The 23,570-nt window shown below is 25.4% G+C and overlaps 1 protein-coding gene across 1 annotated transcript; it reads right to left on the minus strand.

Moving 5' to 3' along the window:
• Positions 1-13,431: 13,431 nt before the first annotated feature.
• On the minus strand, positions 13,432-14,060 carry LOC145828961 (kelch-like protein 28). Its single transcript, XM_082936704.1, has 2 exons — positions 13,519-14,060; positions 13,432-13,459 (listed from the first exon to the last, which is right to left on the minus strand). The coding sequence occupies exons 1-2, from the start codon at positions 14,058-14,060 to the stop codon at positions 13,432-13,434; spliced, it is 570 nt and encodes a 189-aa protein (XP_082792830.1).
• Between the last annotated feature and the right edge of the window lie 9,510 nt (positions 14,061-23,570).

A 23,570-nucleotide genomic window follows, 5' to 3' on the forward strand; every position in this document is an offset into this window, starting at 1 on the left:
TCATATCATTATTAGAAGTTATAGTTATTTTTTCGAAGATAGAAATTAAAACTAGTCAAAGAAGAAGAAAAAGCTAGCATTAGTAATCAGAAACTAACAAGAGTACATCAAGGTAACTTGAGTGTACCTGAGTTAAAAGAAAGTAAAACATACGTAACAACATAAAAAACTTCTTATGAAAACAAAGAAACAATATAATTATTTTTTTTTAATTTTTTTATTAAAAAAAAACATATAATCTAAAGTTTTATTAATCAATACTTGTTTTGTTAGCCATTGCTTAGTTATTATTAGTTTTGCATTGATTACCCATTCACTTAATAAGCTAAATTTGAAACTTTATTTTTATCGCTTAGTAAACAACTGAAGAGATACGCACGAAATATGTGTTGCTAAACATGAGTTATGTGTATTGTTTCGAATTCTATTGTTGGTATATTGTAGAACCGTTTAAGTAAACTAAAAAAAACTGAAAATAAATAAAACTATAAAAAAAAGAAACATTTAAACCTCATTCTAAACTTTATAAAATCTTAATTAATAAATTAAATTTTGTGACTCACATGGTATTAAAGTTGTACATTTTATATTTTGATTTAACTTTAAAATGTTACAAAGAAATTTTAAAATTTCATTATAAGTTTAAATTTAAGGGATTAATTAAGTATGATGGAATACTTAGTTTTATTTTGTTTTTTAGTACAAATTTTATTTATAAAATTGTTTCAAATCTTTAAAAAAGAAAATTAAAATTTCAATTAAAGACCGGAAAGTAGGATCAAAATAGACTGAGTTAAACCAAGTTTGAATAAATTTTTAATACACAAAAGTTATAAAAATACTCTTTAATTTCAAGCTACCCTTAGATTTCCTAAGTAAGAGGCAGCACTAGGTCCTACAAAAGGTTTAAAAAAATATTAACAGGGTTGCCACTATCTTAATCAAAAATTTTTTTTAAGTGATTAACTAGTAGCTTAAATTTTGAAAAAATTACCTGAGCTATCCTGAGTTTATGTAAATAGAGTAAATAACATTGTAAAATCTCAAACTTAAAAACTAAATATTAATTAATTAAGTTAAATAAAAAACTTACAGAAAAATCTAAACAACTTAAAGTTTAAACAAAACAACATGCACTTTTTTATTAATTAAAAGTTTTACTTAGAAACCCCAGTTTAAATTTTAAGAAACATTATTAAGCTAGACTGACTTTAAAATGTAAACTAGCCTGAGTTTGTCAGAGTTTTTTTCAAAAATTTAAACTATTCTGAGTAGTATAAATGAGTGGAAACCTTGTTAATTTTTAAAGTAATATGTTTCATTATTTACTTTAATCAACTATTTACATTAGACTGTAAAACCTTACAAATGAAGAAAATTAATTTTTTTATAAATCAAGTCGGTTAAACTATAATTAATTTAATATAACTTAATTTTGATTAAGCTTAAAAAATTATTAATAGACAAGTGTAATTCTATAACAAATAACTAAGTTTAGCTGTAAGTAACAAGAAGTACCTTTTAGTTATAAAAATAACTGCTACTATTTTGAGTATCTTGTTTAAAAAAACAAAGCATGGTTTGAAATTAAATTTAGAAAAACCAATATAAAGTTTAAAATAACTTATCAAACTAAGCTGACTAAGACAAAAAACAACTTGATTAAATTTTAGATAGCCTTAAATTTGAATCATACAAAAATATTTAAAAAAAAACTAAATTACGTGTAAATATTGCATAAATAAAATTTTGTATAAGTCAGCCGTCAGGGTTGCCACAATTTAAAAAAGCCAGAATCGGTGACCAAAATCAAACTAACATGAGTATGCCTGGGTTCAAAAAAAAAAAGATTATCTCAGTTTTACAAAAGACTGAAAAAAAAATATTGTTAACGAAGATATTGAAAGAAAGATTTAAAATTTAGACACAATAGAAAGGGACTTCACAAATAAACAAATAACAATTAAAAATATATGTAAAGCCATAAAAAGAATTATGATATAAAAAAAAAAATATTTAGGTTAGCTTGAAGGTTGATAAAAAACAAGCTTTTTTAACAGTATAAACTAGCCTGTCTTGGTCAGACTATTTCAAAAACTTATAAATATCAAGCAATTCAAGTAAACATGGTTGCAAAACTTTTCTAAGATATTTCTTCCATATTTTATAAATTTCTTCAAGTTAACATAAGTACACGCTTTTGGGTTTATTTTTAGTTTAAAGCTAATTTTACGGTTAAAAATTGTGCTAAGTACTATTGTAGAGGTACTTAAATGTTTTATTTTATGAATGTGTTTTGAATTATGAGAAAGAATTTATATTTATATGGTGAATTTTTTTGTGTCAATTTAAAACTTTACTATCTAAATTGTTTAAAACATCAGATTTTTCCAGATTTTTATTGAAATTTCCAGGTTGGATTTCAATTATTTTTGTTCAATTTTTTTTTCTCTCAAAATTTCTCGATTTCCAGGTTTTTTTTTAAGGATTCCAGTTTTTTTGCAATCAGTAGTTAGTGAAAACCTTGTAATTTTTTATATTCTTATGTTTTGATAATTACTTAAATTTATCATCTACACTCAAGTTAAAAATAGTAATAAGAAAATATTATTTTTAATCTATTTTGATTAAACACAAGTTGAATTCACAATACATTGTTTTAATTGAGCTAAAAAGGTTTTAACATGAATCAACAAAAAAGTATTAATAAAAAAATTTAAACTTATTTTTTAAATGAAAACAAAAACATCATCTTAGAGTTAGTATTAATCTTTATTGTAAAATGTTATAGCAACAATTTTAACGTATCATACTAATAAAAGTTGAAAACAAATTTATGATGTATATAACTAAAATGTGTATAACATTATGTATAACAGAATTCGAAGTTATATCAATTCTGAAAAACCTAAACTTTTTAGCTTCATATTTATGTCTTTAGATTTTTGTTAGATCTTCAAGGCATTTTAATTCTAAACAACTAAAACTTTTTTTTTTCTTTAAGTCGTTTTGTCTTTAAATACTTATACTTCCTTAAAAAAACTCAACTGAAAATTTGTTAATGAAAACTTAATTTTAACTTTAATAAAGCACAATTATGATAGTAATTATATGTTTTGAAACTATAAAGCAAGATAGTTTTTCAATTTTATTTTACTTAGATTTGGAAAACCAAAATTTTGTTTTCACTTAAGTCTTAGTAAGAAAAATAGAAAATAAATGTTCACGTTTTAATGAAGTATAGTTGTTAGACCTCTAAAAAGATTAAAAACAGTATTGTGTTTCTAAGCAAGTGACAACCTGCTTTATTTTTAACCAATGCCTGAATTTATTATTTAAAGTATTAATAAATATTTTCTTTATCATAAACTCTTATTTCCTACAACTAAAATACTTATACTAGAAATATTAAAAAAAAACATATCATTAAAACTTATTAAGTTACAATTCTTAGTTTTAAAAACATAATTGCTTGACTAATCTTTACCTAACAACTTGCTGTTTTGATGACAAAACTATACATTTTTAAGGTTGTGATTGTTCAACCCTGATATTTAAGCAGTTGTTCAACATTTAAAACAACTTAATTGTCAACTGATGTTAAAGTCTAATAAATATATAATATAGAAAGATAAAATTAAAGTATATGATGTTTGTAAAACAAGCTTATTTACTTAAAAATATATTTCTATTACTAGAACAATAAAGAAAACAAAACATGTTATAAATTTAGTACATAAAATTAATTAATTAGTAAATTAGGAAAACAGTATATTGAATACTTTAAAGTAGATACTTTAATCAACTTGAATACATTATGTAATCTATTTTTTAGCATTTAAAAAAATTATACTACAATATAAAAGCTTCTTAGAACATGTTCTTAGTTAACAAACAAAAGTTTTGTTTATGGTAGTAAGTAAGTGTGCTAAAAAAACAGGAAAAACAACTAAAAAAATATTTACAAAAAAAATAAAAAAATCAAATACATAAAATTATGAGCTAGTTCAATCTTTTTAATTTAAATCAATATTTTAATAGAAGTAAATTAAAAAAAAAACCTAGTATAGATTGTTGTGAAGACATCGCTTATCATCTTGTTAAAAGAAACTATAAATAGTTTTTTTAAAGTTTATAAATAAACTTTCAATTAATTTTAGCTATTTTGTGACAACTTCGCCTTATTTTATGACTAATTTTTAAATGAGAAGAAAAGACAACTAGCTTAGTCACCATGCTAGTCTGACTTTTTTAAAAGACTTAAAAAATAATTTTATTAAACTGTTGAAAATAAAAAAATACTAATCCAAATGAAAAAATTAAAAGAATATTTAAATAAAAGATAATGATTATTATTGATGTTTTAGAAAGATATTAAGTAAAACTAAATTCATTTTAAAACACAACTTTTGAGATCAATTTTGAAAATATACAAAAGTTTAGATTATCAAAAATATCAAAACTAGCCGGTAATTTTCGAACAGAAAATTTAATTAATCAAACCTGAGCTAGCCAAAGTTTTTTAAAAGGTTCAAAAGGTAGCCTGGGTATTTCAAGTGTGTAACAACCCTGTTGTGTTCTTTTTTTTATATACCTAAATCCTTGATTCTGCTTGTAAAATGATTACTTTAAAGTGTACTATCTTGCAAAGTTTTAGTATTAGAAAATACCAAACTTTTTATTTTCTATTTTTTTTATATACTCTGGGTATTACATAGACTTCAGCAAACCAGTCTAGAAATATCTTTAAATTTAACTTTAACGTTTTAGTGAGTGACATCTATTACAAACTTAATAGTTTAAGGACTATTGTTTTAAAATAATGAAAATATTTCTAAGGAAACAAAACCTTATTTTGCTAAAAGCTCTAAAACTATTAATTAATTTATAGTCTCTTTTTTATATTAAAAAAACACATTAAGTTTAACCAACTTAATAGGTTTTAAATTGTACTTCCAATTGCTATTAAGTATTTTTAACCTAATATCTACAGTCAGCAAAAACTTTTTTTTTTTAATATTAGGTAGCCTTAGCTTGATATAAGTTTCAAGTAGTGATTTACCGAATCCAATATTCGAACTTAAATTTAGGTCCAGCCGAATCTTAAATTTAAAACTAAGTCTCGGATAAAGATTCGACCGAATCCTTATTTCAAAATGAGACTCGGATTCGGCCTGATCCGAAATTTTTGATGTCGTAGACCACTGCAAACTTTTTGAATTGTACTTAATTCTTTTTGAAAAGTTTAATTAAAAGAAAAAAAGTTAAATGTATCCACAGTTCAGTGGATAAAACAGTGATTTTTCACACTTACAAAAGCCTTCTCAACTTTAATTTAGAGTTTTGCACACAATATAAAAACTATAATAGTTTGTTTTTGTTAGACTTTTGAAAAAATAGAAATAGTGAAAATGTTTGATCTCAGCTTATTAGATAACCGCTCATAATTATTGAATATATTTTTAAATTTTTATGTTTGCTTGTGAACCTATTTCAAAAAACATTTTTGCTTTTATCTTACGAGAATATAAAAAAACAAAACTGTTTGTAGGAAATTTATATCTTTTACTTTTAGCAAGGTTTTTCTCAGGTTAGATCAGTTCAGTGAACTCTTGAAATCTTATCTGCATATCTCAGACCTAACCAGAATTTTTTCTAAACATCTCTACTAAGGTTATCTTGAAAATTTATGACATTTGCACATGAATAAATGTATGGAGATTTTAGTAGGGAGGTCTAGGTTACAAAGACCAAGTAATTAAAAAAATATTTTTTGTTTTGTAAATATGGTCTTTAGTCTCCATTTAGATGATATTGATTATTTATTTAGTTGTATTATCATATATACTTTTAACCGCGCATTGGTTAAATGAAAACTTTGGCTTCAAACAATTTGTTTTTCATTGCCGGAAAATGGATGGTGAGCACACTAGCCAAAATATTTAGGAAAGCAATTGAAATGATACCTTATTCGTGTTCACGTTTTTTGCGTGACAATACAAGAAACATTAAAAAGGCAATATTATTGTTAAAAACCTCGTCAGTAACTTGTTTTTTCTATACGGTTAAGCTAGTCATAAAAGATTCGTTGTTTGAAGACGATCGTATAAAATTGCTTTTAGCAAAGCTACAAAAATTAGTTTTTATTTCAGTTTTTTTTCGAAAGCGAGCCAATTGCTTAAAAATATTTTGACCACGCACAAACAAAATAAAAAAACTTGATTTTTCAATAAGATGTAGATACAAGCTAGAACTCATTGTATTTTATGCTACAGACACTAAAAAACTCAAATAAAGTGTATTGTGCTATGTGGATAACTATAAAAACAATCATGATTCGATTATTACAGCTAAAGAATGTCAACTATTAATAAAATTATTCTACTTTTGAACCTTCTTTCTGTAACAACGGAATTTAGTAAAAAAAAATGCATTTCTTTCTAGCGTCATCCTGCCTGAGAGATCACTTACAAAGTTTGTTACCTTTAATGAAAAATCAGAAAAAGTATCAAGTATTTGTAAAACTTCAGCAAAAAGTATATGAGAGGTTTGTGAAAGATGGTTTTGATACCAATAGCAACAACATAAACCTAAATGATAACAAATTACTGTTAGTTACAACAGATGTTCATCGACGATATCGACTTTCCGCTTTCCCTTTTTACCTCAAAAATAATATAAAAGAACAGCTAAATAAAAGATTAAAAAGCATATCTTTTTGAAGCCTAATCAAAGTGGTGATTCTCTTATATTGCCACCAGAGATAAAAAAGCCACAACCCTCTGTGGATTTTGATCCGAAGAAATTTTCAACGTACTATTATTTGTTTGAAATATAACCAAACACAGTTACACAGGGGGAGGAGCAACAGGATTTCATTAATAATAAATTGCAGCAGAAATAAAGGGCTTTTTTGCTACAGAAAAAAAAAACAATAATGCTGAAACTGAAGAGTATAAAGTCTTAAACTGGTAGAACTTGAACAAAACAAAAAGCCCATATTTTGCCAGCTTTGTAAGAAAATATCTGCATCATCATCTTTTGTGAGTTCTAAAGTATTATTCTCTAAAGCTGGTAATTTTTACGAGCAAAAATTTAATCAATTGTTTTCAAAGAATGGTAAAAAACATTTATTTCTCCTGTACAACTTCAAAAAAGAAAAACAGCCTTTTGAAGTATAACACAGACATCCTTTGTAACTGCAGTAAGTTTCATATTTTTCAACAGTTGTTAAATTAATTTATATATCTTTACTGTAATGGTAAAAGCGTAACCCTAAGTTGAATTTTAAAACTTTTTACAAAAACTGTAATTCATAATTTTTTTAGTCTTTTACTATAGTTGGTATAATATTCAAATTATTACGGCTCCATGTTTATTCAATTGTACTTTGTTTAATAAATATGGACACCTGCAAAAGTTTATGCTCTAATTCGTTTATGGTTACAATAAAAACAAAATCTTATGTTAAACGTAAACTGTTTTAATTTTGTTTGTGATCATTTTTTTGTTAAAAGCATTTATTAAATTCTATATTTTTTTTTTGCATAACACAAATACAAATTAATTGTTAGTTATACTTGCATGGATATCAAAATACTGAAACTAAGTTTTTGTGTATTAGCTTGAAATTTTTAGTAGCAAGACGTTTGTTTTTTGTTTGATTTTAAAATAATTTATTCTTAAATAAAAGATTATTTATTAACACATTAAAAATGTTGTTAAAACGTTTTTGACAAAATAAGCAATAATATTTAAATAGTTATTATTCATAAAATTTTATTGTGTTTACGTTTCAAGCAGCTTAAATTTTTAAGTTTTCTTTTATTAAAATACTCGTATGCGGACTTGGACTCGGCCGGATTTAAATTAAAAAGTTGAAATTCGGATCCAGATTCGGCCAAATTCTAATTTGTAAATAAGATTCGTATTCGAATCCGGCCGAACCCTTATTTGAAATTAAGACTCGGAATCGGATCCGATCAAATCCAAACTTTTTAGATTCGATAGATCACTAGTTTCCCTTTTTTCAAATTCTCATAATCTAAATTTTCCTCTGTTTACAGAATCATAAACTTTTCAAAACCATTTTCACATGATTTTTACCTTTTATTTTACATTAACTACGATCACTTTATATTTTTTTCCTTAAATTATTCTATAAGATTGAAATATGATTAAAAATAGAAGTTTAATTAAAAAAACGATAAAACTTATTCAAATAAAAAAATGTTAATGATTATATGTTTTCTTTATTTGTAAGTAACATTACGAGACCTTTATTGACTAAAACGTATTGAATTACCAAAATGTTGAATATTTAAACTAAAAATAAGTAAAAAAAATTAATTACACAAATAAAAGTTTATTTTTTAAGGTTTAGTAGATTTTTTAAATACTTAATACATTTTTATATTTGTAATTTTGTAACTATCATAATAAAAAACAAAAAAAGTTTCTGAAACTTTGAAAAAGTAAATAATAATTTTTTAATGAAATAGTAAATATATGTCTAAATTTATGGTAGTGCGGTGGGCAATGAAATAAAAGGAATACTGAACACACTTTTACTTTTTCGTACTTACTTTTTTAACTATAATGTAGAAAAAACTTGCCAAATAAAGTTAATCAGCTCTGATTGTTAGATATTTTAAGAGTTATTTATTTTGATTGCTTCTCCTTATTATAGCTCCGCATCACAGCTGCCAAAATTCATTAAACAAGTTGTTACACAATCACTCGAGCCTTATTTTTTAAAGTTAAAAAAACAAGCATTTGTAAAGGATTAAGAATTCAGTTAGAATATAACATTAAAGTATTGTCAACTTTAGTATAAACTGTAACATAGTTGTAATGTTTATAACTGTCATAATAATAAACAAAAAAAAATGCGGAAATTATTAAATGGTAAATAATAACTTACCAATGAAAAAGCAAAAACATGTCTAGGTTCAATCGGTGGTAGTGCGCTGGGCAAATTCTAATAAAATAAAAAGAATACTAAACAAAATTTCAATTTATAGCACTTACATGTTTAAGTATGATGTAGAAAAAACTTGCTAAATAAAGTCTATTAGCAATGATTGTCAGATATCAAAGGATTATTTATTTTGATTGCTACTTTACACTGAAGTTGTCAAAATTCAACAAACAAAGTTGTTACATAATTACTCGAACATTATATTTTAGGTTTAAATAACAAACATATATTAAAGATTGAGAGTTCATTTGGTTTAGATTTAGAATACTAGCAATTTGGCATATCTACTATAATCTGTATCAAAGGTGTCAATGTGGTGATTAATTATATAGTTCTATAGCTGTTATCTATTTTAGTACATTATTGCCAGAATGCGAATGTTGCTTTGTCAACTAAACACTAAATACTTAACAAAATTTTATTTGTTTTATACAAAAAATGTTCAAGTGAATTTTGTTAACAATTGTGTACAATTACACAATAAATGACAATCTTAGTAAGCAGAGTTACGATTAATTTTAAATGTATAAAGAGTTTTGTACACTTAATGAACGTGAAAACTGGTTAACCTTTAAATTAATGCTATATTAATTGTCTGTTCAATTTTCAAGACAGTTACGAGTAGTAAAACAACGTGTAATGCTATTTTTAATCATAGTTGCCGAGTATTTGGAGTTCAGTTGCCATAACAACAATAATATTCAACAACTTTTTGCTACATCACTACACAATTTTCATTATTCTTATTATCGTTGTTGCAAAAAAGAAAATCTTCAAGCAGGGCTGTTATAAATTAAGTTTTGTATTGTTCGTAACGAAAACAACACACTTTATATTTAATTTGTGAAGGCTTATTGAAGCCACGACAATCTTGAAATAAGAATTCATATCAACTACAAACATTAGACGACAAAAATCGCGATAATTTATTGCAACCATGACTTACACAAGACATTTAATTTGTAGCTAAAACAGCTTTAAGACTACTTACAACAATTATTCGAGTCTTTAATTTTAATTAAAAAAAATTATTAAATACTCAGTTTCCAGTTACGCCTTACTAGCATTTTGACAATCTCTTCCTACATCAGATTTAAAAAAAACATTTCTTGGATTATGGTTTCCTCAAGTGGACGGTATTGTCCCCTTTTAGTAAATAATTAGCTAACAGAAAATATTAATATGGCAGTTAACTAGTAAAGAAGCGAGTAAATTTAAATTTGTACCATGAAAGCAGTATTAAGTAAAAGTGGTTGTTTATTTTCTATTAAGGAGGCCATTTATAAATTAGTTAGTGAAACCCTTGCTTGACTGCACAATAATAATTTTCCATTGTGCAAATAGGGCGTAAAATAACAGTTAAAAATATTAAAGAGTTTAAATTGTAGATAATCAATCGTTCATTAATAAAAAGCTAGGTAAAATCTTTTAAGACATAATTAAATTTTAATTCTAACGGCTTCGCTTAAAAAAATAGTCAGGAAGTGTTTTGAAACGAATTGAAAACAGTTTGTTGTGTAAAGTACGATACCGAAATTCACAAAAAAAATTTCTATTGTTTTTTTTTATTTTTTGCTCTATATCATTTAAATGACTTTTTTCTAAATAAAGTTAGCAGCTAATTAATTACTACATATCTATATATGCAGGTTTATCAAAATTTTATAAAAACTTCAATAACTTTTTAAAATATCACAAAAGAAGCAAGAGTTTAGCTTCAAGACTTAGAAAAACAAACTTAGAGGTTGCTAAATTTTTGAAATTTGTCGAATTTTCAGTATATTAAGACATGTAAATATTTAACGACAATTCAAACACGTCAATGAGTAAATAACTAAGCTCTCCTTGTTTAAAAAAATGTTTAAAACTATGAAGAAAAATTAAGGAGGAATCCGAAAAATCTGCATAGGCGAACAGTTAAATATAGTATGTAATTTTCACTTAAATGACAATCAGTTATGATCTCAAACAAGATTTAAAAGAAGTCATGCCTAAAACCTCATAAACTGTCCATATCGCGTTTATCTATAGAAAGGAAGAGGATTTTGTTAAAAAACAACATTTTAAAATAATTGAAAATATTTAACTTAAATGTAGTTTAATGTTATATCTATTTATTTTACAAAACTATTAAAAAAATCTAACAAAATGAAATTTATTGGACTATGAGTATAAGATCTTTTAAAATGATTTTTCTCTACGATTTTTTTTATTTACAAATATCCTTGTTTATAAAATAACATTTTACACAAACCTAATTCATATTTTAAAAAATTTTGCATTATAAAGCTTGTAGATGGTTAATGGACCCTAAATATTAAGTTTTGACTATTAAAAAAAATTTATCATAAAATCTTCTTAATAATTTTTTAATATATCTTAATTGGTGTTTTTTTTTCAAATCATTGGCTATTTATTTCTAGAATTATTCTTATTATAAAACTCTTTGGTAGGTGGATAACGTTTTGTTAATGTTTTTTTAGGTTTATTTATATACTAAATCTGAGGATTTTAAAGTTATATACATTTAAGTATCCATCTACCAAGAACTTTTGTTACTTTAAAATTTTTATTAAAATTTTGATAAAAAAAAAACCTTTATAATATATAATTCAAGTAGTTATTGCGTCCATTACAACAGAGTTGAGATGTTTTGCGCCATCAATAATAACTGATAAACTGCAACATCAAAAACAACAGCATCCGAGACAACCCACAACCGGATTTGTCTTAATTAGGACTTATCAAGCAGGCATAGTCGCGAGAAACCGCTATAGTGATCTTAACCTAACGGTTTTAATACGAAGTACTGAAGCGAACGCTTGTGGGTAAAGTTGAAATGAAAAATAATTTAGTGACAGATTCCTATAATAAAAAAGGTATTTAACATAACTATTACTAGATTATTAGACTGGACAATGAAGTATTTGAAAGCAAAAATGATCACAATCATGATAGACATATGGATGCTACGAGGATAAAAATTACAGGAATAACAGTAAAAGAAAATTTATTATAAAAGGTAAAATTAAGTTTCAAATTTTAAAAAAAACTTTAAATTCTCCATAAAACTTTAAAGAAATAGGTCCTCTGTCTGAGACGTTGAGCTATGAATGATTTGTTTGAGTTGGTTTTTTCAACTTTACCCACAAACGGTCGATTCAGTACTTCGTACTTAAGCCCGCTTGGTTAAGATCACAACAGCGGTTTCTCGCGACTATACCTGCCTGATGAGTCCTAATTAGGTCATAACTGGTCGTAGGTTGTCTTTGATGCTGTTGACCTTGCGGTTAAGTTCATCAGTTATTATACATAAATCAATAGATTTTTTTATATTTAATAATTACTTTTATTTTTTTTAAATTCATTTTAAACTCTGAAAAAATTGATGATTAATCACTTAAAAATATAAACTAATTTATAACCTTTCAAAATCAAAAAAATTTATACCACAAGAATAACTGTTTCTTTTTCTAAATAAAGTTATAATCAGCAAACTGTATCCTACATATTTTATTTATGCAGTTGTTGCAAAACTCTTTAAATACTTAAATATCTTTTTAAATGTGAGCATAAGAAAGCAACAGTTCAGTTTTAATTCTCAGAAAGAACAAATTGAAAAGTGGCTAATTTTATATTTATTCAGAAAGCTTATATGTACTTATAAATGAACTACAGTTTTATAAAATTTTAATGTACTACAAGAAAATTTAGCCAAGAATTATACTGATAAATAACTGTCTTATTTATTGGATATTAATCAAAAAATTCATTTATTTTATTACAACACTGAAAAGTTGCAAAAATAATTTATTTTCGAGATGAGTATGTAATCATTATGTGTACATGAGAAATAATTGTTATAAGTCACGAACGCAGTTCTCGTATTTTTTAACAAACGAAAAGTGGTCATCATTGTAATTGTACGATTGTTTTTTTGCTAATATTGAGGTACTTTTGCACCACTAGATCTTGATATATCGTTAATTATTTCACAATGCTGTTCTGACCATTCTTCACTTTCTACATCAAATAAAAAGCATTTGTTTCTGAAACAGGTGAAAAAGGCTAGTTTGCTCCCAAAAGAAGTTGCTAAAACTGGTATGGCTAAGTTGCCTATAAAGCGATTTGAGGGAGTCTTAATAAAAGAAAAATTCTCACTAAAAGAATCGTAAACCTCAAAAGTTGCAGTATAACCTCCCATTACATATAATTTATTCCTAATAGCAACTGAACTGTGATGCCACCTTCTATCATTCATGCTAGGCATGTTTGTCCATGTATCAGCTACATGGTCGTATGCTTCAACAGAGTTTAATGGTCCATTGTTACTTCCACCGGATACAACAATCTTTCCTTCAAATACAGCACTACTAGGTAAGTTTCTTTTGATCTTCATTTCAGCGATACTTCTGAAACTACAATTTTTTGGTTTAAATTTGGAACAAGAGTTAAGCTCTCTTCCTTGAAGTAATCCTCCTGTTACATAAATGTTTTCCATAAAAGAACAAACAGAATATTGTTCACGTTTATCAAACATATGAGCAACAGTTTCCCAAGCATTGGCAATTACTGAATACTTTTTCACAGATTTAATACATTTTAAACGTTTATTCATACCACCTAGTATAAAAATATCGTCTTTAATGCATGCTACTTTGGACCGTTGTCTGCCTTCTTCAAGTTGTGGTAAACTTGTTAGATTATCAAAGTTGTTTGCTTCAACAATACACACATCATGAACTCTTTCTGTATTTGTATTTACACCACCACACACAATTATATTAAACTTGTCTTGGTTACAATATCTACTGACAGCTTTATGAATTTTTGTATGAAGCGTTTTACTTTTTTCTAAAGCTACTGCATTTATAAAAGTACGATCGTCAAGAAAACTAGAAGACTTCTCTGAAACAAAATTCAAAGCAGGAACAGATAACAATGATAGACGAATTTTCAATAAAAGATCTTTTGCATATTTATTACGTTCTTTTTTGTGACCTAGCCAGGAAACTACTGCGTTAAAAACTTCCATTTCTGAGTCAATGTTTAGTTCACTGCTTGACAATACTTTTGACATATTTTTAAAATCTAACTCTAAAAATGACGTATTATCAACAATCATTGGAAAACACCGTTCAATAAACTGCAACGAATGATCAGATATTGTTGATGAATTAAACAGTCGATAAAAATAATAGATAGCCACAGCATTTCTAACATTTAGTTTTTCGTCGACATGTTTGTAAATTTCTTTTTCTTCACTTAACAAAACTTTGTTTTCTTTTGAGGTTGATATGATATCTAATGTCAGGTCTCCTATAATGTAACTGTGTAATAGTAAACTTTGTTCTAAACATAATTCTTTTTACTAAATATGTTTGTTGTCTTAAAAAGTATTTATTGAAGATAAAGTTTAAATGTTTTTATGTTGATAATTATTTTTTATACTTAATCTTGAGCTTAGGTAAAACTTTCATATCTGAACTTTTTTTTGCGTATTAAAAAACTTTAATGATCATTTTAAAATTGATTCGAAAACTTTGTTAAATTTTTATAACTTGTTATTTATACAACATGTTATTAATTTAAACAATATTTTGTTTTATAGAAACAAAGCATAAAAAGATAGCTAAAAAAAACTGAAACTATGAATACAATTTTTTTTCATACTATTTTAAAACTTTTGAAACATAATTGTTAAACAAAACTAACCTTGTTGAGCAACCGCTTTACATGTTTCCTGTTCTGTAAACGTTAAAGAATTGTTTCTACTTAGCTTAATAAAATCACACAGCTGCTTGTTTGTGCAAGATAATTTACTGTTGCTCTGTTCCGGATGAGTAGTCACATATTTTCTTTTCTTTCCAATACTACTATTAGAACAATTTGTATCTATCGGAAATTGGATGTCTTTTGATTTAATTTTATTCATAACTTGTTATATTATTTCTAAAATTAGTTGTGTAATGTTGTGTACACTTTAATATTTAAGTGAGAAAAGTTTTTCCTTTTAAAAAACTATGAACTTTAATAACTCATTTCACATTTGAGCTTAAAACAAATTTTAATTATTTTTAGTTTAAAATGTATAATAAATAACAACTAAATTAAAAATGTAACGGTTTCTATCACTTAACATAACAAAGTATCAATAGATGTTAGAAAGCAGCTAGTGAAATTTGTACGAAATCATTTCGCATTCTGATCAGTAAACTTGATGCTGATGTGGTGTTTTTTATTGCATATCCTATATATGCGGTTGTAACGCTATTCCAAGTTTCACATGAAAACCGTTTTGTTTTTAAGAGAAAATTAAGAGATTATTTAGTTACAATTCTTTCCCGGGCACGTCTGAAGTAACAAACGTGAGAAAGAGAATTCTTGGGCGCATTTCTCTTTTACGACGTATGATCAAAACTGACTGACGAAATATTTTTATGTAATGTTTGGTCATAAAATGAGAACAGACGGAGTTGTGTAGATAACTGCCAGGAGTTGCAAAGACTGTTTACAAGAAAGACAATAATGGTAATTTTTTAAAAATTGGTATTGAGTTGTTTTATAAAGTTTTAGTGTATATAGTTTTAATTGTGTTTGTTAGACTTTTAGATTACTAAAAAATTAATTTTTGTAATTCTTTTACTGTACATCTTTTTAGCTCTTTTGACTTTAAACAAGTGATTTATTAAAAGCATTTTTCACATAAGTGACATACTTTTATAGTTCTTGTAGTTTTCAACACTTGGTTTAGCATTGGGTCACCAACACCCTCTAGTTTCAATGTCGGTCTCGAAAATAAGAATTATCAATGTTTTGATAAACAGTTGATTAAAAAAATATCATATGGGTCACATAGAAAATATGCCATAGGGGATCAAAATAAATTGGCATGAGCGGTGAACAATACAATGGTTATGCTATTCAGACACAGTGAGCTGAAAATTACGAGGACCTTGATATAGCTGAGCTCAGTAAGTTGAACGTGCCAAAGTTACGGCAGATACTAGGGCTAGGGAAGAATAAAATCAACTAATTGAGCAGTTATGCTTGTATGAGGACGAAAGCAATAGGTCCATCTGCAGAATACTACCGTCAAATAATATCACCCATGCTAGTTTTTCCCCAAGAAACAGTTTCATAAGGCCTAATGAATCATACATGGCAACTAATAAACACCACGATGATATGACATATGCTAGACTTAATAAAGTGAAAGATCTTTCAAAACTGTGCCGTGATATCCACATAACTTCTGAAACGTACAAAATGGAACTGAGGTATTTTGAGTAGCAATGCGAGATGTACGGGATTAGCAACGAACAGACAAAGTCGAAAATTGAGACAAAAATGGCCTCAAAGGATGTTAAAGACTTTTGGAAGTCAACCTCGAGGCAGAAAAGAAGTTACATTAATTTATACCGCTTTCTGCAAGACAAAGGTTGCCTTTTACCAAATATTCTTAGGTCAAGAACAGGGTCTAATGCACCAATAAAATACCAAGATTTGCGTATGGGAGCAACAAAGTGGGCAAAAGCAACTTTAGATGATAGGGTCAAATTTTTCATTTGTTACTTGGCGCGAGATAATTTTAAAAGTGAGATCCGGGCAAACTTTGGACATTATATTGAAGAGTTTCACCTTAGGATGACAACAACCTTTGTAGGTCATGAAGAGCAGCACTTAGATAACACACAAGATATCGACTATTTGGTTCGCGAGCCACGCTTCAGAACAATTAGAACAAGTAGACGCAATAACGCAGGCTGGCATGAGAACCAAAACATTTCACCAGTTGAAGAAAATGAAAAAGCAGTAAAACACTGCTAGGTTGCAATTGCAAAATCTGCTTCTTTTGGTACAAGAAAAAAACTACAAAAATTTAAACCTAAAGCTTCAGGAAAAATTATAGCATATAGAGTAACTGGTCGAGTGGCATGGTTTAATGTAAGCAAGGGATATGGTTTCATTCATCGTGATGATGAGGACAGTGATGTGTTTGTTCATCACACTGACCATACTAAAAACATCCCTCACAAGTATATAAGGTCACTTGCACAAGGTGAAGCTGTTCAATTTGATGTAGTAGTGAGTACAAAAATAAACCACAAATTACAAATGTAACAGGACCCAACTTCAGACCAGTTCAGGGATCGAAATATGTCCCAGATAGGTGGCCTAACTATAATCAGAGGTTTAACAGGCACCGAAAGCCTCAACAAACATGTTATTAGGCCAATGATTATTGCAAATTAAGATACAAAAAGCAGATAGAAAAACAAAATAGTTATATGATAAAACACAACCACCAACATACCCTTAAGGTTAAAACAACTAATCTTAGAAAATTTTAAAATAAAAGCAGCAAGATTGATTCTTCAAACTAATTAAATGCTAGTTTAAATGCTAAGTTATAAACCTATTAACTTTGCTAAAGAACTGATAGAGCCTAAAAGACAAATTTTGAATCTACATATAAAACAAGATGAGTTGATAGAAGAAAGTCTAAAGATTAAAAAAAATTTTGAAAGTACAAACTTAAAATTAGGGAACTAACAAACAAAATTTTAGAAAAGCCAATTTAAAATAATAGTATTCTAGGGGTAAATTAGGCATGGCACTTCGGTAGTTTTTCTCTTGCGTCTACTTATGTTTTAATATATGTTTGTTTTCTTTAACCTAATACTGAAAATTCTGTAGTTGTTTTTGACTCATGTCTAGAATTATTTTGAAATTATTTTCTAGTAAAACTATTAAAACTTTTTGAGTATCAACAGAAAATATTATTACTTGAGAGAATCGATTAAAATCTTATATTTGTTTATTCCCAGTTATGTGAAATTTTTTTGTGTTATTAATATTTATGATTTTTATCTTTTGTTTTTGAAATGCTAGGGTAGAATTCTCTTCCCATCAAATGGAAAAAGAAGTTATATGAGTATTCTCTTTTAAAATAGCGGGAAGAGGAAGTGTAAAGCATTAAAATAGGCTGTGTCCTACTATGTTTTAAAGTTATTGTAAAACATGAAAAATGTAATACTAAATAGCATTTGACCTCAATTACTTAAAACAGTATCGTGATACTAAAATAAACTGAAATATAGCATAAAAAATTCAAAAAAAAAATTAATCAAATATCGAGACCTTAATTTTAAAAAAATATTAAAAATAGTATGACTATGAGTAAGAAAATAAAAAATTCTCAGTAATCCTCAATCTAGAAAAAAGTTCTAAGTATTTTTAATTCAGCCTACCCTTAGTTGTGCTAAGTCTAAGGTCTAAGGAAAAACTTAATCATATAATAAGGTTAAACTGAATATTGATAGAGTTTCCTAAAAGATTTTTGACCTGAAAGCCTCAAAATAATATTATGGTACTAAAGTAAATTGAAACATACAAAAAATCTTATTTTTCAAAATAAATTCTAAATTTTACATGTAGACTGAAATTTTTTTAATTTTCCAGGAAAGCTTTAGTTAAAAGAAATAAAAAACGAACAGCCTTTAGTTTAATAAGTTTAAATTAACTTAATATTTTTGGGGTTTCAGGTATTTCAATCAAAATGTTAGTCCAAGTGAACAACCCTTAGTCTGAATTACAAGAAGCTAGCCTGAGTTTGCAAAATTAATAGTAATAACATAGTAAAAGTAAATGATACAATAAAATAAGTATTAGTTAAACAAGTCGAAACAAAAAGCTATTGCAAAAACCAAAAAAAAAAATTATTGAAAAAACATCCTTTTTAGTAAAACATATTAAATTTAGAAAAAAAACTGTATAAAGTTTAAGGAAAACTTTACCAAACTAAACTGACTTAGACAAAAAAAAAACTTTGAATAATCTCAGTTAGCCTATATATTTAAAAATCATTCAAAAATATTTAAACAAGCTAGAGTATGTGTCATTACTGTAAAAGTTAAATTAAGCATACTTCAAGGGTTGCCACACTTGAGGCAAAAAAGCCAGAAATGGTCAGTAGAGTTACACCAAGCTAACATGAGTATGCCTGGATTAAATAAAAAATAAAGTGATAGGCAAAAACTGTAAAGTAAGTTAATAAATTGTAAACTGTTAAGATACAGAAACAATACAAAGGGGCTTAGTAAAAACAGAGTTAAAAAATTATAAAATTGTAAAAAGTACAATGAAATGGAGAAAAAGCATTTTAAACCTGAGAGTTGCTTGAAATATGCTTCATTTTAAAGTGTAAACTATCCTGAGTTGTTAAGAGTTTTTAAAAAACTTCATAATATTATGAGTAGTTTTAGTAAAGTCTGTAATATTTTAAACTTCTATGTTCAAAATTTATTTAAATACATAGTTAACTTGCAAATTTTAGAAAAACGAAAATAAAGGTATATTTTAATTGATTTTTTACACAAGTTTAATTCATGAACTTTAATTAAATCTCAAAAACCTACTATGTACTAAATAAATTTTGATAAAAAAGTTTATATTATTTTTTTACATATACACATAGTATTAGCTTTTACATTGATTTGTGACTGTAATTTTAAAGTAACAATCATAAGAAGGTAAGTAAAAGTTGAAAGCATACTTAAAATGTATATAACAAAAATATGTATAAAATGTATAACAGATTTTCAAGTTATATAAATTCTCATACCTGCAAACGTTTTTGCTTAATACTTTTTTGTTTTGGCTTTTATTTTTCCCATGGTAAAGTCATACAAATTTTAAACAACTTAAATTTTTATATTGTTTTAGATTGTTTTGTTTTTAAATACTAACACTTAATTTAATAAATTTAATTAAAATTCAAATTTTAATTTTATAAATAAAAACTAAATTTAACTTTATAAAAATACAATTCTTGTGATGTTTATATAAAAAAACATACATACATAGAAAGTAATTTTAAAAGAATGTTATACATAAAAAGTAAAAGTAAAAATCAAAATAAGTTTTTTTTAATCACTTTGACCATAAAATTTTTTAACTTCATGCATTAATTGGTCAAAAAAAAAGATGTTTAATTTTTAGTGAAGTATAATTATTAGATCTCTAAATAAAATAAATTTAATATAATGTTATTAAGCATACATGAATCTGACTTATTATTGACTAGTATTTGAAATGAGTATTAAAAATACTAACAGAAAATTATTTCACAATAAACTTTTGTTTCCTACAACTAAACAAATGCTATCAATATAAAAAAAGTTTTGTTTTTAAGTTGCAGTTCTTAGTTCTAAAAAAAATATGGTTGCTTGACTTATCTTTACCTAAGAACTTGCTGAAATGAATATATTTTTTTTAAGATTTAACTTCTAAGTGTTTAAACATGATATTTATGGGAATGTTCAACATTGAAAACATATTAATTGTTTAACAATTACAAAGTTAAAATAACATATATTTAGAAAGTAAAAAAAAATTAAATAGATAACTTTTTTAAAACAATTTTTTTCTACTTCTAACTAATAAAATTGTTTGTAATACCAGAACTAGAAAATTCAAAAAAAAAGTAAAATACTAATAACTTAAAATTGTAAGTAAAAACAGTTCTGGTATCTTTAAAAAATTTGAGCTTAACCATCTTAATCAAATTTTACTAAATAAAAATAGATTTTTTTTTGTTGTAGACATAAAAAGCTATTTTATGTTTATTACTTTTTTTTTTAATTCTTCGATAATATTTTACCGACAATTATTTTTAAACCAGCTATTTTAATTAGAATTTAATTTTGATAAGTCTTGAGTCATATCGATAGCTTTATCACAAACTTTTACAGACTGTATGAATAAATATAAAACAGATTAAAATAACGAATTTTTAATACTGACTACTTTTTAAATGCTTGTTTACTGAAAAAAGTAAATTTTGTGCTTTAGTACAAGTAGTAGTACCCAATCTAACCCAATCATTTTTAAACCGATCATATCTAACCCGATAATTTTTAACCCGATCACTTCTAATCCGATCATTTCTAACCTGATCGTAAAAAGTTAATATAATCATTAATAATTTGTTATTTTCTAGATTTAATTTAAACTAAACTTATTTTAACACAATTGTTTTTATAAAATACAGTTTAGTCCGAATTGAATAAAGACTAATGTTTATATAAATTTCGTTAGAATAAATTTTTAGTAACAACTTTATCTTAATTTAAAGTTTTTTCAAATTTGGTTTTATATTTTGAATTTTTTCTTTCTATCAACCTGCTTATATCAAACCTTTTTTTTATTATATACTTAATTATAACGTATAATGTTCAACTAGATTTCTATTTTTCAGTTTTAAACTTGTAAAGCAAATTTTTTTTATGAACATGGAGGGGTCTAACATTTTTTTTACTTAAAATAATATTTACTAATATATGCAAAATTTTATGATCTTAATTTTTTTATTTTCCAGCATAGTTAAACAACTGTCTTTATTTTTTCGGTATAGGAAATTTAAAGATAAATCATGTTTTTTTTGTAAACTTTCATTTGAAGACTTTTATACATCATAAAATTTATAAATTAAATGAAAAACTAATAGCTTAAACAGTTGTATTTATTTTAATTTCTTTAATGTTGTTATGTTTGTGATTTTTGTTATGCTTTTTTATAAAATTCGAGTACTACATTTTTTGGCTTTAATTTAAAGTATCCTAAGGTATAGTATGAACAATTTTTTTTGTATTTTTATTTTGCTCCTTCTATTAGAACCTATTGAATTCACTAACTTTGATCATTTATGTTCCAAAAGATGCTTTAAATGTTCTTAAGATGTTAAAAACTTTTGATACCTAATATAAAACTCTTAAAATAAGATAAACTATAGGTTGACCCCCTATTGTCTTAGTTTATAAAATATACTTCATGTTTCTAATAGTCACAATTGAACACTGTTACACTTTTATGTTAAACAAAACCGAACCGTATAATAGACTTACAAAATTAAAAGTATATATATTAAATATTTTATAAACCTTACAATAAACTATTTAAAGGGCATAGGGAGACTATAAAACATTTTTTTACACAATCTGATATACTACTTGTTACATTTTACTGCTTGTTGGAATTCAAATTAACTTCAGAGATATAAGCAATCAAAATTAAAATATTAAATAGATTTCTTATGGGATGTGCAAACTAAAAGATAAAAAAATAAATTGTTTCACTAAAAATCTATCTCCTCATTCAGTTTTTGAGAAATCGTTTTAATAAAACTTTCAGAGTAATTTTTTTTTAAGTTTTAAACTTGTTTAACACAGACTTTTTTAAGTTTTTCAAATAAAAATTAGAAAAGTATTAATTATAGTAATATTCTTTTTTTTTTTGATCATAAATTTTTTCATGACCTTTTTTTAATCCGCTTCCTACAAGTTGTTTAGGAGATTAGAAAGTTTCTTTCGTATAATTAAAATTAAATTGCTTATAAATTGAAAAAGGAGATATATTTTCACTGGTTTTGTTCTTAATCCGAGAAAATTTAATTTTATTCAATTCTATACGGTTGTATTCAAACTATTTTACAAAAATTTCTACATCTCAAAAGTAGATAATTATTAGTTTTCTGTAAAAACTATTTTATAGTATATAAAGAAAGCTTTCAAATAAGAGGTAATTTTATTAATTTTTTTAAGTGTTATTTCCCCCTATGCCATTAACATATAGAAAAATTATTGACTTATATTTGCTATGTACTTCTTTGATAGTTATTATCTTAAATCTATTCTTTTAGGACTATATTTTGCAAACTAAGTTTCGGTGAAAGACCTCGTCAGTGCTTAAATAAAAATATCTGTAACAATCATGGAAAATAGTATCTAAAGAAATTAATAAAAATAAATTTTAACTTATAATTTTTATTTTGAAAACAAATTAATAAAATTTTAATATCAAGATTGAATTTTTGGTGAAGTTTAAATTTTGATTAAGTTTTAAAATCGTTATAACATAAAAAATAGTAATAAAAAGCTATATGTAGTTTTTTTACTTATTCTAGTTAATTTTTAAAGTAAAATTGCTTCAAGGAAAATCTAGATAGTAGTATTAAGTAAGCTTTAAGTTGAGGTGCAATTTAATGCAGCTAATTTTAATTTAATTAAAAATTTAAACAATTTCATAGTTATGCTAATTATGAAATTTTTAAGTTTTGCTTGAATGCTTTTTACAAAAACTTTTAGTATCAAGGAAGTGATAGATACAAAAAAAATTTTTAAGAGCAAGCATAAAACCTATAATACGAACAACTTAAAAATAAATTTTTGAAATAGAGTTTTTAAAGTGTAGGCAGAAATAAAAGACTTCGTAAATTTTATATTATTTCTTGTTCATATTTACGGAAAAAGGAATATTACTAGCTTTTGAAAAAAGGAATACAAAATTTTTACCTTTTACAATGTAAATCGCTTGATAACCATTGATCTAGATTTCAAAGTTTGAAAAGCAAAACCGGTACAACTTTTTTATAATTAAATGCTTTTTTTATGTATCAAGATGCAACCTATAAATTTAATCTTTAAAGGTAATTATAAAAAAAAATACAAAAAGGCTGATATTTAGAAAGACTAACTTTAAAGGTAAAAGTTTTGTTGTTAATTTTACAATTGTTACGACCAAAATGATA

This window comes from Thalia democratica, chromosome 2, assembly GCF_965202585.1.
Source record: "Thalia democratica chromosome 2, ktThaDemo2.hap1.1, whole genome shotgun sequence".
Lineage (NCBI taxonomy): Eukaryota > Metazoa > Chordata > Thaliacea > Salpida > Salpidae > Thalia > Thalia democratica.

Coding starts and splice junctions, on each gene's coding strand:
- LOC145828961 (XM_082936704.1), bottom strand. CDS start 14,060: ATGTCAAAAGTATTGTCAAGCAGTGAACTAAACATTGACTCAGAAATG. Junction 13,460..13,518: donor TGGGAAACTGTTGCTCATAT/GTTTGATAAACG, acceptor TTTATGTAACAG/GAGGATTACTTCAAGGAAGA.